Source organism: Anopheles arabiensis, chromosome 2 (genome assembly GCF_016920715.1).
Source record: "Anopheles arabiensis isolate DONGOLA chromosome 2, AaraD3, whole genome shotgun sequence".
In the NCBI taxonomy this organism is placed as follows: domain Eukaryota; kingdom Metazoa; phylum Arthropoda; class Insecta; order Diptera; family Culicidae; genus Anopheles; species Anopheles arabiensis.
The window spans coordinates 31012471-31028628 of NC_053517.1; the positions used below are offsets into that span (position 1 = coordinate 31012471).

The 16158-nt window shown below is 47.7% G+C and overlaps 1 protein-coding gene across 3 annotated transcripts; it reads right to left on the bottom strand.

Annotated features, from left to right (window-relative positions):
* Positions 1-200: 200 nt before the first annotated feature.
* On the bottom strand, positions 201-11913 carry LOC120895128 (stearoyl-CoA desaturase 5). Of its 3 annotated transcripts, XM_040298169.1 has the most exons (5): positions 10990-11911; positions 7259-7595; positions 5190-5375; positions 4865-5088; positions 4572-4782 (listed from the first exon to the last, which is right to left on the bottom strand). In XM_040298169.1, the coding sequence occupies exons 1-5, from the start codon at positions 11381-11383 to the stop codon at positions 4715-4717; spliced, it is 1209 nt and encodes a 402-aa protein (XP_040154103.1). In that variant the 5' UTR covers positions 11384-11911; the 3' UTR covers positions 4572-4714. The 3 variants fall into 3 exon arrangements, with proteins under 3 accessions (XP_040154102.1, XP_040154104.1, XP_040154103.1); XM_040298168.1 differs by lacking the exons at positions 4572-4782; positions 4865-5088; positions 5190-5375; positions 7259-7595 and adding exons at positions 201-646; positions 728-951; positions 1043-1565 and having other exon boundaries at positions 10990-11913; XM_040298170.1 differs by lacking the exons at positions 4865-5088; positions 5190-5375; positions 7259-7595; positions 10990-11911 and adding exons at positions 201-646; positions 728-951; positions 1043-1565 and having other exon boundaries at positions 3001-4717.
* Positions 11914-16158: the final 4245 nt, after the last annotated feature.

Sequence of the window (16158 nt, forward strand, 5' to 3'; positions counted from 1 at the left end):
TGCGGCTGTATCTGTGCAGTCGTATTTATTTTGACGGGCTATTTTCGTGTTTGTGTGTGTGTTTGCGTTTGTCATGGCTGACGGCATGCCACACTAGAAGGTCGTCATCGAGCGAGCTTTTAGGTCAGCTGGTTGAGTGAGAAAGTGGCTGATGGCGGATGCGTTGAAACATGAAAACCAAATTGCTGACAGAGCCGTTTGTTACGAATTGATTGTTTATTTAAAAAAGCTCTTTTATTCTTAAATACAGTTCCCAATTCATTCTGCCCCCACTGCCCTCCCCATTTCCAGCTTACCATTGGGCGGGCTGCACCGTAAGCCGTATTGCCCCGAAAATGGAAAACACACAAAAACACAACAGCATTATAAAAACGCCCGATCACTTGAGATTAATTTGGTGCGCCCTGATGGTGCCAGAGCATTCTGGGTGTGTGTGTGTGTGTTTTTTTTTGCTCGTTCGCTGGACCGCGTTGAGTTTTTCTCCGCTCTGTTTTGCACCAACACCAGCATCCGGTTGTGAAATCGAATTTCGCAAGATTACCCTGTGAAGATGGCGCACGCGGGCTTCTTTATCTGCTTTTGGTCGTTTCCTGCTCGGGAACCTCCTTCAGGTGCCCGATCGGTGCCGTAATGTGCGTGCCATCCCCTGTTGTGACAAAATGATGCGAAACAGGTATAAGAATGATGGGCGAGTAAATGATGGCGCGAGCCCATAGTCGGTACTTACCGTATTTTTCCAACGTGCGGCGCACCAGCTCCTTGGACGGTTCCTTCAAATCGTACGCCCAGCCAATCTTGGCGAACACGTCTAGCCAGAATGTGGTCACATTAACCGAGTAATGGCCCATCTCGGCTGCCTTGTAGTCCCACGGGAACACGTGATGGTAGTTGTGCCATCCTTCGCCCATCGACACGATCGATACGGCACGGTTTTCGGCCGGTCGGATGCGGCTGCGGGGTCGTAATAATAGCGCGTCGCGTTAATGGCAAATTAAGTTAGGTGATCACCATGAAACAAACCCGGCAACCCTGCAACACCTACCTATCGTACGGCTTGTTGCCGTAGATGTGGGCCGCACTGTTCACCAGCCAGGTGAAGTTGAGCGTCAGCACGTACCGCAGCAGACAGTTGGCCAGGAAGGATAGGTAGAGCGGTTCGCCGAGGAACAGCCACGGCACCATCGACGGCACCAGGAACGTGAACAGGATCTTCAGCGCCATAAAGTAGCGCTGGTGGAACTGGATCACCGGGTCGGCCAGCACGTCCGACATGTCGATCAGCCGGCCCTTCTTGATGCACTCCGGATGCTTGCGGATCAGCAGCCAGCCGACGTGGGCGTAGAAGAAGCCCCGGTTCGAGTTGTGCGGGTCGGCATCCGTCTCCGAGTACTTGTGGTGGATGCGATGGTCCCGCACCCAGTCGAACAGGCTGTTCTGGCCGGACAGACAGTAGCAGCACATCAGGATGATGCGCAGCGGCAGCTTCGCCTTGTACGCCCGGTGCGTCCAGAGCCGGTGGGCACCGGCCGTAACGCCGAACCCGGCACAGCCGCCGACGAAGAAACCTGTGCGTCACAAAACGGGGGTGCGTAATCGTGTTAGAGCGCGTGTGAAGAGTGAGAGTAGAAATTAATCGAAAATAAGAAAACGACTTTAAAAAAACCGCTATTAAGTGGTTGACATGGTTTGAGGCGACCAATATTGCCACACCCCGAACCCGGGTGAGCCGGGTGTCCGAAAATCATGCAACTTTCATAGGATGCAGCAGCGTAACGGTTCAGTTACGGCAATATGCACGCATCAATCAACGTCTCTATGCACCGGATGCAGCGCAACCACGTGTCATCCGAGCTCTCAGGGGCGGTATGACGCACCGGCTTTGAAGGGAAAACATTGGAATGGGACTTTCCTCTGCAAACGCTGTCGCCACGACAGATCGCCACGGATCGATTGCGTTTTCCGCAACCTCACGCGTGACCTCGAAATCTTCACCAAAACCCACTAGAGCCAGTTTGTTTTTGGGTACTTTTCCGGTGGAATGTTTATTTCGTTTCGCTACCTTCCACACTGACACGCGGCGACCCTGTTCTTGGGGTGTTTGTTTAACCACTTTAACGGATAAAATGTATGCTCCAATTCTTCACCGCCAACCAAAGTTTGGCAGCTAGCAGGGCAGGTACTAACGACACTTTAATGGCTTAAAATCTGTGCGTTTTTGTTGTGACGCAAGTTTGCTTCTCGAACAAACCTGTTTTTTTTGGTTTAGCGGCTCAGCCAAAATGCTGCGCGATCGAACGCGTTTGAAGGTGCGCTCTGGGTGAAATCAACGCAGCAGCAGCAAGAAGCGTCTGGGAGTTGGTAACAGAATTTGAAATTATAATGAACCTTTGCGATGGAGCTGAACATTGAGCTTGTGGTGAATCGTTTTTGATGCGACATCTGCTTGGCTTCGAGCGGGCCAGGAAAGTTGGAGCGATATGAGACATTTTGCGCGAGTGGAGAAACTTCTATCGCAGATGGGTTTCAAATCTCACCCCCTATTAGCATAGCAGATTCTTCCGTTAGGCTGATAAGCCCGGCCAAGAGAAAGAGCTGTGCGAGCAGCTCACAAATACTAATGGAGGAGTTGGTCGTTCATCGGTGTGCTTCGTTTGCAGGGGACGATTTTGTTTTTGGAAGCTTCTATTTAGGAAAACGGTTTCCTGTGGCGCAGTGTAACCTGCCCGTAGATGTGTGAAGGTTACAAACGGGTCTATGCTATGCCGTGAACCAATCAGCTATCCTCTTCCGACTGCGACAATCAAGTGAGCGAATGAATTGGGTCTGCAGTGACCCTGGCGATACAAGCTTCCGCGTGTATCGAACAAGGGTTCGTCGCTTGTTTTATCGCGCATGTTATTTGTTTTTCTAACGCGTGCATCTTAGCGCGCGCTTCTAAGTGTGGGGAGAAGCTTCTAGAAACCGGATTCGGACGATGAAGTGAAAAACGGAAACACTTACCCCACAGCCACGTCGTCAGCGTCGAGTACCAGACGTATTTGAAGAACATTATGACCGTGGTCAGATGCAGCCCACCGATCATGAGCACGTTCTTCCACTTGATCTCGGCATCGAACTTCAGCCCGAGATGGTCCGCAATCCACTGCTGCAGGGCCCGACCGAACCGGCTCTGCTGCCATTTGTTGTAATGATGCAGATAGTCGTCCAGATCCTTGCTGGTGAGCTCCTTGCTGTCGCCCATGTCCTTGCCGTGCGAGTTGTTGTTCAAATCGTTGCCCGCATCCGGTTTCGGTGCGTTGTTCACGTTAACATCCTGCGCGGCCAGGACCGTCCCGGGGACGGTTTCGGTTGTGGTTGCGACCGTCATTGTGCCCACCACACAACAATTGCACCACGGGTATAAAGTTCGCTTAGAAATTTGTCACACCAACTACACTTCGCTTCACGATCACGAGCACAGGCGCAGCAGCTCGAAGCAAACACTTCGTACAACAGTTCACACCACACTAGAGCGTCTGTCACAGGTCTCGAACCCCCTGGAGGCAAGAATTCTTGCTATTCCGGTATATGATGACACGCGCGCACGCACACACACAGACACAGACTGTCACTTTGGGCAGACGCTCAGGTTAATGATCACATTTGCCGTTTCGCGAAGAATTTGGGAAAAAAAAACAACCCGGAGATCCAGTCATGGGTCCTTCGTCCGAACCAGTGGGCGAACGATCTCACACGATCAGACTGGTTAATCGTTGTCCTCGGATGGTGGTGGTGCTGATTTTAACGCTCTACCTTCTGCGTTTGACGGTTCGGGATATTAGCACGTGCAGAAATTTTGGATAGTTCAACCGTCTGCCACCGACCGTCTACCATCGACGTCTTTGGTTTGTGGGCCACCTGGTCTGCGCCTCTTATATATAACATTTTTCGGGTGAGAACCCAAACCCGAACGCGCACGGGCCCACAAAACTGACGCACCAACACAGCGTTCGGTACGGGCACACACACACACACACACTTCACACGGTGGCGGCTTGGTTTTGCGTCACTGTTGGTGCGCATCTTGGGCTGCTTGGAGTTGCAGACCCCAACACCCGGTGAGAGGGAAAAGCTTTTGTTTTTTTTTTTAGTTTTGTTAAAGTGTATCTGTTTAACGTCATTTCTTTCCGTGCCAGGCCACTCAGCGAAACAAAGTCACCCAGCAGCTACTAACGTTTGGTGGCTGATGCAGTGAGAGCCTAAGCGGTGGGGAGCAGATCTGTTTTTAGGGGGGTTTTGTCAAACGTGTGCGCGTTGCCGAAAAATGGGAACTCATTCAATCATTGGGAGGACGGAGGACGGAGGAAGGCCGGATTGTTTCATGATAAGCTACTTAGATAATAGTAATTCCAAACAACCGTGACGCGTGTCACGGTGGAAGGGTACGACGCTTGGCCAAACTGACTCGAATGTTGTTTTGCGATGCATTCGTTGCTCGCAACCGAAACAAAAACAAACCAGACCAAAATACTGCACAAAATAGGTTGATAGGTTAGGCAATAATGCGACGCGACAGCTCGTGTGGCGAGAAATTCGTTATAAAGAAGGAGACGTTTATTACAAAGTAATGTATTTAAAAAAAAACACAGAACAGAACCTGACAGCTTTTGCTTTCTGTTTGAGAGGGAGTACAGGCAGAGAACTTTGGCGAAACGATGCACACGGATGGTCAGCCCTAGGAGTCGGCCGGTGCTGGAACTTCCTCCATGTGCCCGATCCGGGCAGTAATGTGTGTGCCATCGCCTAGTGGAATAAAGCAACAATACATCGAGCAAGTATTAGCTGTTGCCCAATGCTGACTCCCAAAACCGCCGCGTGATCTTACCGTACTTCTCGATCGTCCTTCGCACCAGATCCTTGGACGGTTCCTTCAAATCGTACGCCCAGCCAATCTTGGCGAACACGTCCAGCCAGAACGTGGTCACGTTGACCGAGTAGTTGCCCAGCTCGGCTGCCTTGTAGTCCCACGGGAACACGTGATGGTAGTTGTGCCATCCTTCGCCCATAGCCACCACGGAAACGGCACGGTTTTCCGCCGGATTGATGCGCCTGGCGAAGCGGAGCGAATAGTGGGGTAAGGGAAAAGGGAAGCATTGGAACGTTTGCCGGTCATTTGGCACTGGCGGGCTGGGCTGTGATTCGCTACTTACTTATCGTAAGGATGGTTACCGTACAGGTGGGCGGCGCTATTGACCAGCCAGGTAAAGTTCAGACTGAGCACGTACCGCACGAAACACTGGCTGAAGAAGGACATCAGGAACGTTTCGCCGAAGAAGTACCACGGTATGAACGTCGGCAGGATAAAGCAGAACAGCAGCTTCATCAGCACAAAGTTTCTGCAAAGAACAGAACGCAAAGGGTGGAAAAGTGCAGAGAGCGAGCGTGAGTTATTGTGATGCGAAATGTATGCAAATATGGCCGAATGCACCAACCGGTTCCATTAGCAAACGACCGCTTGGGGTGGATGCTTGTTTATAGTCGTTTTCTATTTATTAACTTTGCAGGATATTCAATAATTTAATAATTTTCGCAACGAACAGACAGGATGCAGTGTTGAATATTTTAATATGAAATTTACACCTAAACTACCAACTGCATTGAGGATCGTTTACGGATGCCCTGGCTCCGGCAAGGTCCTGTGCAGTACGGAGACACATCTCTCCTTCATTTGATTAGTGCATTCCACGCATGCAAACAAGATTAGTCCATCCAACCGAGACGGTGCACAATTCGCACCTTTGAAAGATGTCACGGGGCTAATGGTGCAAGGTAGTGGAGATTGTGCAATGCAAATCGGGTGTCAGCAGGCACCATGTAGGCTCCCGTACGAGTCCGAGTGTTATCATTAGAAACGGGGCCAGGGGGATGCGTACGTTTGTTCATCTTTGTGACCTTGCGTGAGCGAGCAGAGAGAAGCATTGCTTTCGCTCGAGTCGAGAAGTGATACTGACGCGAATGGTTGTGTAAAACAAAACAAAGCAACGTTTTGTCAGGGTTGCAAAGGTGTTGGAAGTGTGGCGAGTGGGAGAGGAAACTGTTTGCCGAAGATGCCGGTGAGGTGTAGGGGGCTGAGAGAAGGTTAGGGCGTGCAAATGTGCATCAAACCGATAGAAGTCGTGGGCAGGTGAGGATTGGGTAGAGAGCCAACGACGATCGTTCGTGGCCGTTTCGCTTTGACTTTTTTGACGTGCAAACGGGGGTCCATATTGTCAATAAAGGGGTGGGTTTTCTTCGGCCGGTTGGAAGGTTGCTCGATCGATCGGTTGCCATTGTTCAAGGGTGTCAAATGTGACTTAGCGGAGAGACTATTGAGGACAGTTACGAAATAAGTTTGATTGAAGAGAAACAAAGTTACTGAATTAGAACAAAACTAAAGCTTTTCAAAAAGCAGAATGAACGAAATCATTAACAATAATTTAATTAGAAACTTGCAACTGCTAAATTTTAATAGGAATACTCGCAAAACTAGCTGCACCTGCTCGCGACGCTATGTATTAACAATTACGCTGGATTTCTCACGGGATATGCAACCCGCAGTACACGAGAAAGGGGAAACGTTATTGCTTGACGCGGGAAAAGAGAAAAAGAAGAATGTGAAGTGCAACGACGGACGTCAGTCGCCACCATAATAACGAAGCCATTATTCCTGATTGTTTAACGATCATTGGTGCACAGTAGGAACGGGTCAATGCGTTCCGTGGACAAATTTAAAAAGTTGTTATTAGTTTAAAAAAGATATTTTTACATTTTAAAAATGACCTTGGTTTCCTTTTATTTTTTAAATTTTTACTTTAAAAGTATAAATTAAATATTTTCTTTTCTTGGTGCACTGCACCTTCATGGTTTAGTGCAGGTAAATTAATCAATTCTCACATGCTTTAGTGTGAAATCGATTAGACACCGCTTGTAACATATCAATTACTTCAGCTGCTAATTGAACAGCTCATTAAAATCCATTTTACCCGTTCCCCTGCAAATTGTGCCCGAGCGACCGAGCACAATGTCACGGCTAATTGCCTTGTATTGGCAGTCCATACCGTACCGTTAAAGTGCAGTGAAGCGCACCGCGCGAGAGTGACGGCGAAGGTGCTGTCGCGGACTGTACAAACGATTGCATACCCGGTAGGCGCATACCGGTAGGCGCACACCGCAGCACACCGGTCGGTTCGTTCGAACTAGAAAAAGGCACACAAAACAAATACAATCAAAAAACACTTACTTGTGGTGGAACTGCACGACCGGATCGCTCACGATGTCGGACATATCGATCAGCCGGCCCTTCTTGATGCACTCCGGATGCTTGCGCAGCATCAGCCAGCCGACGTGCGCGTAGAGGAAGCCCCGGTTCGCGTTGTGTGGATCACCGTTCGTTTCCGAGTACTTGTGGTGGATGCGATGGTCCCGCACCCAGTCGTAGATCGTGTTCTGGCCGGCGATCGAGTAGCAGCACATCAGGATGATGCGCAGCGGCAGCTTCGCCTTGTACGACCGGTGGCACCAGAGGCGGTGTACGCCGCCCGTCACCCCGAACCCGGCACAGCCGCCGACAAAGAAACCTGCAGTTGGCAAACGAGCGGTGGAAGAAAAGAAAAGCGAAATGGGAGTGAGCAATCGGGGGCACGTTTGCGGTTCGGAAATTCCACTGTTCGGGAACACGGGAGAGGAAAAGTACTGCGCGAGCGCACGAGCTGCGGTGGTCGATGACGTGAACGAGACAAACGTACGCGTCGCCTTGCGTCGGTTTCTCCTGCCGTCCGATCTTGCTCCCCGCCTGGGCGACCATTCATTGATGAGTGATGGTGTTGCATACCGTCGTGGGGTTACGTTATAGGCGAAGCTCTTTGCTGTTTGCGACTACTTACTCTGTTTTTTTGGCAACCCCAACATATTGCAAACGATTTCTTAATCGAACGCTATTTTTCTTTTTCGGCGCTCAAAGATCGGTCAAAAATTGCAACGCGCTACCACTCGAAGGTTGGAAGCGAGCCTGGCACACACAGCGATTGTCATCAGCGCCCGGTTCATCGCTCGGCTCAATTGTTCACCGCTGACCGCCCCACCTGCTTGCGTAGGGGATGTTTTGTTTGCGCTGCGCATACTTTATCTGATTTTCTTGCATCCTTCGATCAACGCGCGTATGCCATGATGCTTGTTACCATACACACTACACCCCGCGTGCGAGAGCTCACGAAAAACTCACGAAATAATCGATGAATCTCGTATGGCTCGCGCGGGTATGGAAAGGGGCCAAGCTTTCGATTTCATTTGCGTTTTTCACCCGACGAGATGATTTATGTCGTGTGACGAAATTCGATCAGCTGTTGCGTTACGTTAGTGCCCTAGCCTGACTGTGTTTCATGTTTAATTTGCCGCAAACAGCCGAAACTCCCGGGCAGGGCGAACAAAAAAAGGAAAAAAACATATAAACGAGTTTTGTTATGATAGGGCAGAGCTTTTCGTGTGCGTTTGTGTGCTAGGCGAGCGAAGGGTGATATTGAAACGGCCCCGAATGTTTGATATTTGGTGCATTAACAACAGCAGCAGCGATTGGTTAGGGTAGGTTGGCTTTTTTCAGGTATGCTCAGGTATGCGATTATTATGATTATATGCATGTATGATGATCCTCGTTAAGGGTCTAGCTTTTTTTTTCATTCGTTAAGGACAAATTTTTTTGAACGAAATTAAGTGTCATAAATTTACTACCCTTCGAACGCCATCACGTGCAAGGGTGCGGTGTGCATGGCCAAACTGGTTTTGCTGGTTGCGCTGTTAGGAGTAGCATCCCTCCACTAGCTAGGTCGCTAGCATCTTCACGCCCAAAATGCTCGATGCCCTTCGCGTTCGGGCGAAGATAACGGTCGTATCCGTACCGCTCAAAAAATTCCACGTTTCACCGTCCTTGTGCCGTTTCTTGTGTTTTGTTTGGTGTCCACTCTCCTCGCCATCGGATAACCTGTGATGCAAACACGATCGATTACGCTTAGGAGGAAGGTGTTTGAAACTGGCACGTCACACACTACCACACTGTCGATTCGTTGGCAGTGACACATTTCGGGCTGATTTTCAGGAAACGAATCTTAACGTTTATGTAAATTTGCTTTTTTTGTTGTTGTTCACTCTTTTATACACCCACTTCATCCAGTAGCTCAGGGGGCAAACAGCTAGGATTGAAAACGTGTTCCGTTTGAGGTTTAGGAATTTTCCCAAAAACACAAATTGTGGAAAATGTATCTGGTACTAAGCGTTTTATTGTCAGCTCGTTTTAACAAACTCGATCGAAGAGAAACGGTAGCAGCATTTGCCTAGATACAACGATTCCCTTAAATTATGTTGAGCGTATAGTGAGTGCAAAGCGTTCTAAAACATCGAAGAAAACCAGTGTGCTAAGTCAATCGCTTAACAAACGCTTCGATCATTCCCCCGATTGGTTTGAGAGAAACTTTCTGAATTTTGTGCAAAGCTTTCAAAACACCGAGCTAATATGCTAATATAAGTACTTAAGGTGGCGCTATCAGCGACCAGACGAATCGTAAACTGTGCGTTATTCTCGCGATTGTGTAATTTGGCTGCGCAGGACGTTGGACTACCGATAAACAATTAAAATGTGCAAAACATATGCAGCATTTGGTTCTTTTTTGTTGCCTCTGCCCCCTCAAATGCCTGCCACAAACAAATACAACGTCTCATATTTTCAAAGATGATGCAACTCGAGCTAACCGGGACGCACGATGACGTCAAAAGGATATGTTTGGTGTCGTGTTTTCTTCGAATGAATTATTTTCACAACCAATCCACTGTGGCTGAATAGCTTTTGCCACGCTTCAATAGTCACAGAGCATATCGGTTTTGAGTCGGCCTTGCCCGATCAGCAAAGAAAGGAACTGTGTCGTCCCACTGGTAAGTCGTGACAAACCCGCCGAATCTGTAAGCTAAACATCGCTCATCAGTTTCAATTTGCGGCGCTTTCGATTGCAGTAGAGTACAGCGATGATTAATTATCTATTTGATGACCTTTGCTTTCGTTGGGGTTTCTTTCAATCCCACCAACTTCAAATCACGCCGGTGCAATCTGACTGACAAAGTCATGCCTGCGCAGGTTGCAGGTTTGAAGGTTGCAGCTAACAATTCTCATTGTGATGAATGGAATCCAATTTTGTGCTGTGTTGTAGCATGTAACTTTCTATTTTATATGCAACGGATTGGGATTTGTGCTATTTGTGCTACAGGCCACAAAACGAGACAATAGTTGCTCCTTCCAAGTGAGCCAAAAAAACACGCTTCGGTACCTTCGGATACGTGGCACTGGCTGGGGAGACACCGTTTGACAGGTACGGTGGACAATTATTTTTGCATGGCTGCGAATTTGATACGAATTAGGCGCGTGCTTTCGGGTATCCTGATGGACCGGTTTGTGCGAGCAAGTCTCGAACACGGAGTGGGACAGGTTTTGGCTACTTTAAGCGGAGGGATTTGCACAGCAGGAAGCGTATGTGTTTGGCAGTTGTATAGGATTTCTAATATATGATAGTGAACGTAACTCGTATGCCGACCGAAAGATACAGGGTTTCCCACGATTTATTGGTTGGTTCTCATCAATTTTTGGTGGGTTCCTATCAATGTTTGGTGCGTTCCCACGATTTTTTGGCCGTTTCCCAGAAATTTTTGGTCCAATTGTATTGATATCCAATCGGAAAATACCAATAAATAATGGGAACGAACCAAAAATCTATGGGGTACGATAAAAAAATAGTGAGAACGCACCAAAAAATCACGGGAACTGACCAATAAATCGTGGGGAACCCTGTAATGCAAGTGTTAGATTTCTGCAAATCTAAAATGCCGATCAACAATTCCTGCCATTCTTTTGGGTGCCATTTGCCACAACCCGTCCAACCCCCCTCCCCATTAGGCACCAACGCGTGCAGCGCTATCGATATTCGTTCGACTTACCCCAGAGATAGGTGATCGGTGTGGCCTGAAACACGTAGTGCAGAAAGGACCACACCGCAATCACGTGAAAGATCCCGATCATGAACACATTGTTCCACTTGACTTCGTCTTCGAACTCGTAGCCGAGGTACCGCTTCACCAGGTCGGAGAGCGTGCGGCCCCAGGCCGACTGCTGCCAACGGTTGTAGTGCTTGAGATAGCTGTCGATATCCTTGTCGCTTACGGTACGATCGTCCTCCATCTCGTTGTTGTTCGTGTCCGGGACGGTGGAGCTGGCTGCAGCGGCCGCAGCCGCCGCCGCCGCTTGCTGTGATTGACCATTCGGGCCGGGTTTCATGTACTGCGCCGAATTGCCGGCGATGAACTGTAGCGTGCTGGTAATGCCCACCGTCATGTTGCCCAATTAATCACAGCGCTTACACCGTTTCTTTTTTTTTTTTTCTGGCCCCACTAGACAAACTCTACATACGAGCTTGCACACACACACACACACGTACCGATACACAAACACACAGCGATACACGAGCACTACACACTCGCGGGATGTAATACACTTCACTGTTTGGCAACTGTTTCGCTTAAGTATTTCGAGATCTCGCAAGACCCTTTTTGCCGTTGGCCCGTTACGATTCGAAAAAGTGTTTGAACTTTCTCTTTCCACCAAACCACCGAAACAGCCACTGCGGGAAAGAAACAATCGATTTCTTGCCGCTTACACAACACACTCCCGAATACCGCAGGCCCGCTGTAACCCTCCCCAAGAAACCCACCGGGAGTAGGGTGGCTGTGTATGAAGGAAGTGTAGGATGTGCCCGGCGTACCGACCGATTTGAACAGGCGTTAGGAGAAGCGCACACGCTCCGTGCTGTTGTCTGCTTGTCTCGCGATACGATGACAGACAGAGGCGTAGTGCTCCGTGTCCCGATGGCTTTATATCGTTTTCGGTTTCAATCATGCCCTGTCTCTCGCACTGTCTCTGTCGCTCTCTTCAGTGCTCTTGTGGAGTGTGTTAGTGGATGGGACCGAGACAAAAAACATCCACCCCAATACTCTGGTGGATCGTGACGTCGTGCACAGGACGAATAGAAAAAAAAAACAGATGTGGCAGAGAGTCGTGGAATGGTGTGATCGATGGAACGGATGTTTGTTGCCCTGAGTACTGTACTGGCTGAGAGTGTACTTAGTACTTAGGCGGACAAAAGTCCCCTAGCATTATCGTACTTAGAATCAGCTCCCGAAACATAAACAGTTCCGCGCAGGGACGTTGGAGAAGCTAGATCGCTAAACAAATTAACTATCACTAGCGCACAAAACCAACAAATCTTACCGCAATCGTACGAAGATGGGTTGCCGCACGAGCTATTACCGTGCCCGTGCTAGGGGGAAACCGGTCCGCTAGGTTAAACCATCAATTGTCATCAATTAGTAAAAGCATCAGGGCGGACGGGTGTGATTTGCACCTGCACCGGGATGGGGCGGTGAGCGGTGGTGGAACCTTTTTGCTGTCGATGAGCTGGCGATCGATTGCGAAAAGTTGGCACAATAAACCAGCGCGCGGCGCACTTCCTGCGACGATCCGAACTGCTTGCCCGTGCAATAAAGGGAAACTTTCCTTACCTTAGCACAATCGATACGCTGCACTGTTAATGGATGTTGTGTTCTGTCCCCTTGAAGTTGGACGGTTTGGTGAAGATCGATTGTCAAGGGCCTCCTTGCCGACACGTGCTGGCTGTGTGCTGCTTTATGGCGCTATAAACGGTACGAACGGTGGACACCCCCCCGGTTGGAGCAGGCACATTGCACAACTTGAAACAATAGTCAAACAACAGGCTTGTTTTTCACCTCCATTTCACCTGCTGGCCAATGCCAGCTTCGGGGGGATGATTAATGGGAGGTTTATGTGGCTGTGTGTGTGTGTGTGTGTGTGTGGGTCTACATCCCAGCAACAAACGATCTACATCCAATCGTAAAATTGCTTCGATCGGTATTATTAATATGAGATTTCGGATACTGCATTGCCCTCCGGAGGTTGTGAAGGGGCTTCCAGGCATTGTGTTGGACGCTGAATGAAACCAATTTTCATTATGTTCACCAACACACCTTAGGTGTGGTGGTAGTGATCGTTTCGTTTTTCGAAAAATTGTTTAGAGTTAGCATTGCCCAATAACTCGCAAAGCAAACGGGTTCTGGTAAAAACTTAAACCAGTTGCGAATTTTATTTTTAGGTTCCGAAGGTCATTGGCCAAAATTCTGGCACGCCTTACATAGCATTCGCTGTCGCTGGTGGAGTGTGAATACGTATCTCATTATCGATAGATTCCTTTATCATGCCATCCAAAGACAGAATATTATGATTACAAGAACAAGTGAGGTTCGTCGCTTAATGCAAATAATGAAATAAAAACTTTTTTCAAATGCATTTTTCTAATGCATCCATACGTCTGAAGTTATTGTTCAAATGTTCTGCAAAAATATGTCAAATAATTTGCAAAATATATCGCCACAGCAGCGCCACAACTGTTTTGACTTTCAAATGGCGGAAATCGACGAGACAGATCGTACGCGGGCCAGATTCGTTAGCAACAGCCGTGAGCGGTAAGCGGTTGTGTTTACCGATGTTGCCACTAACGACTAACCCACCCGACAGCGATATTGGATTCAACTTTACGATAGCTTTAGTTAACGCTTGCCAAAAACTCAAGGTTGGTACGGCAAAACGAATACAAGCGAGGCATAGTTAGCGCTTCCGCCTATTAGACATATGTCCGTCCGGTTACGTATATCGGACTATGGGAATATGGACACACTCGTGGTAAAGCCTGAAGGTAGGACTTGGAGCAGCTGGATGCGTGCAGAGTTGCTCTCGGTGAAAGGTGTCCCTCGTGCGAACCTGCGCGTAGCAAAGATCGCTCCAGCGAACGTTTATGATTAGCACCGCGCGATCTAATCGTCGTCGATCGGCTAGCGTCAGTTTCAATGCATTGCAGTTTATGTCTGTTGTGGTTTTAGGTTTGGGTATTAAAACCTGCTTTAAGGGCTTTGGAGCCGTTTTGAAATTTGGGTATGGTTTATGGTCATTTAAATATATGTCAACATGATCATTGACTGAACTTGTGTTGCCTACACGGTGGATTCATCGAGAAGGCTAGACCAACCAAAATTGGTATATCGTTTGCATATGAACTCGATCGACTTGAGGATAGTATTAATTATAATTATTTGCATCTTGTGAAAGAGCCGTTGGCACAGCGGTGTTGATTGAACATGCGTTTTTGTTATGATTGAAGCTGTAATTTAAACATTTTATGGTATTTGTTAACATGTGTTTTTACACATCTTAAAGCAAATTATTATTCATTTAATTATAGATGAGGGTCTTTTTTTGCAGAAGATTTGTCGAATGAATGAATGATAAAATATCTGTCGTCAGCAGTCTATCGAAATCTCTTTTGTTTGTGTGGTCCTATTTTTAGTTAGCGTGTTTTTTGCAAACATTTCTTTTTTTCAGTTTCCCAATTGAAGCAATACAAATAAATTGTGCAAAAGGCATCAGACATTCGTTTGAATATTTATAAGAAGCAAGCTTAGATAAATATGTTCCAAGGACGAAGATTGGTAGAAATACTTTCAATGCTTTTTAACTGAATGTTTCGATTACTTTATTTCAGTTCTGAAATTGTTTATCAAAATATTGCTAATAAAGTAATCTTAATATTGCATATATGCTCGGTAAGTCGTGACAATGATTTTAATTATTGCTCTAGTACACACATCTATAGCGCGAAATACGAATCTTCATATTATAGTGTTACAAGGAGCCTCCACTTTTCTTATGCTACAGATCAAAAATATCAACCTGCAATATTCTTACTAAATAGTTCGTTGCTGATTCATCTCGACCATTCACAACCATTACAAGGATTAATTTATTAAAAAGCAATTGGATTGGTAAGTACACCATCATTAGATTCCTCTAAAATATTTTAGATGACGCTTACTTATTGTTGTGTTTTTAACTTTTTTCTTAGCAAACGAAGCTGGAAGTTGAATTGTTGAAATAATAGTTCACAGTAAGTAAAAGTTTTAAAATAATAATTATGTCTCAATAAAAAAAAGCTAGATGTCACATTGAACACACCAATAAAATTTGTTCACGAAAATTTCCTTCAATTTTCCCTGTTCAAGAACGCCTGGGGAAGGATGTGGTAATTTTCCACCATTCCATCATCAGCGCTCTGGATTAGTGAGATGTAGCTGCGAGTATGAACTCTACGAAAACCGTCCCCCCTCCCCTTTCCCTGTTTTATGCAAACCCCTCACACTCTAGCACCGTGCGATGATAAGAGCTCAACGTTTTGTTTTATTTAATTCGTAGCCATCCATCGCGGCAAATGATGCGCAAAGCTTTGGCGTTTATTGTACCCTTGCTACTCCCGATGCTAATTTTCACACCACACACGCAGTCCGGCCCGTCTCGGCCCGGTGGCGATCGCGACGGCCGGCACACCCATCGGCAGCCGATCGCGTCGCACGAAACGCGTGTCGAATTTTGGACGCAACTGATCGCGTACATGGACTGTTCACACGTGGTCCTGCTGGACAGTTTCGAGTTCTTCGGTACGTCACATCAATTACAAAAAAAAACGCTCCAACTGCTTGCTAATGATAAATGCTTCTTTCAACCGTTCTTGCGGGAGAAAATAAATGATTCGTTGCTATCTCAATCCACACCACCCCCCAACAGCTAACCGGCCAACGTTTGCCCGGCAGCTGTTTGCTCGGCTGAACGACGCTGGCATACGGGTGTCCGTCCAGCGTCGACTGCGGGAGGTGAGGCGGCTTCCACCGGTGACGCACCGGCTGGCTATTATCGTCCCGATCGTGATGAATCCATCATCGCCGTTCAACGCCGAGCTGGACACATTTATCGAACAGGTACGTGTATCCGTCTGTTTGTGATGGATTAATGGATTTCCCCGCGCACGTACAGGCCAAACAAGGCGGGGGGGGGGGCGAGATAGTATACACCAATAACGCTCCACTTTTCCCTTTCCCTTCCACGTCTTTGCCCTTCACGCACACTTTCCAGATCGCGCAGGAGTCAAACTTTGTTGAGTTCTATCGGTGGCTGTTTGTGTTTCGGGCCTCGCATAAGAAAAGCGTTTGGCG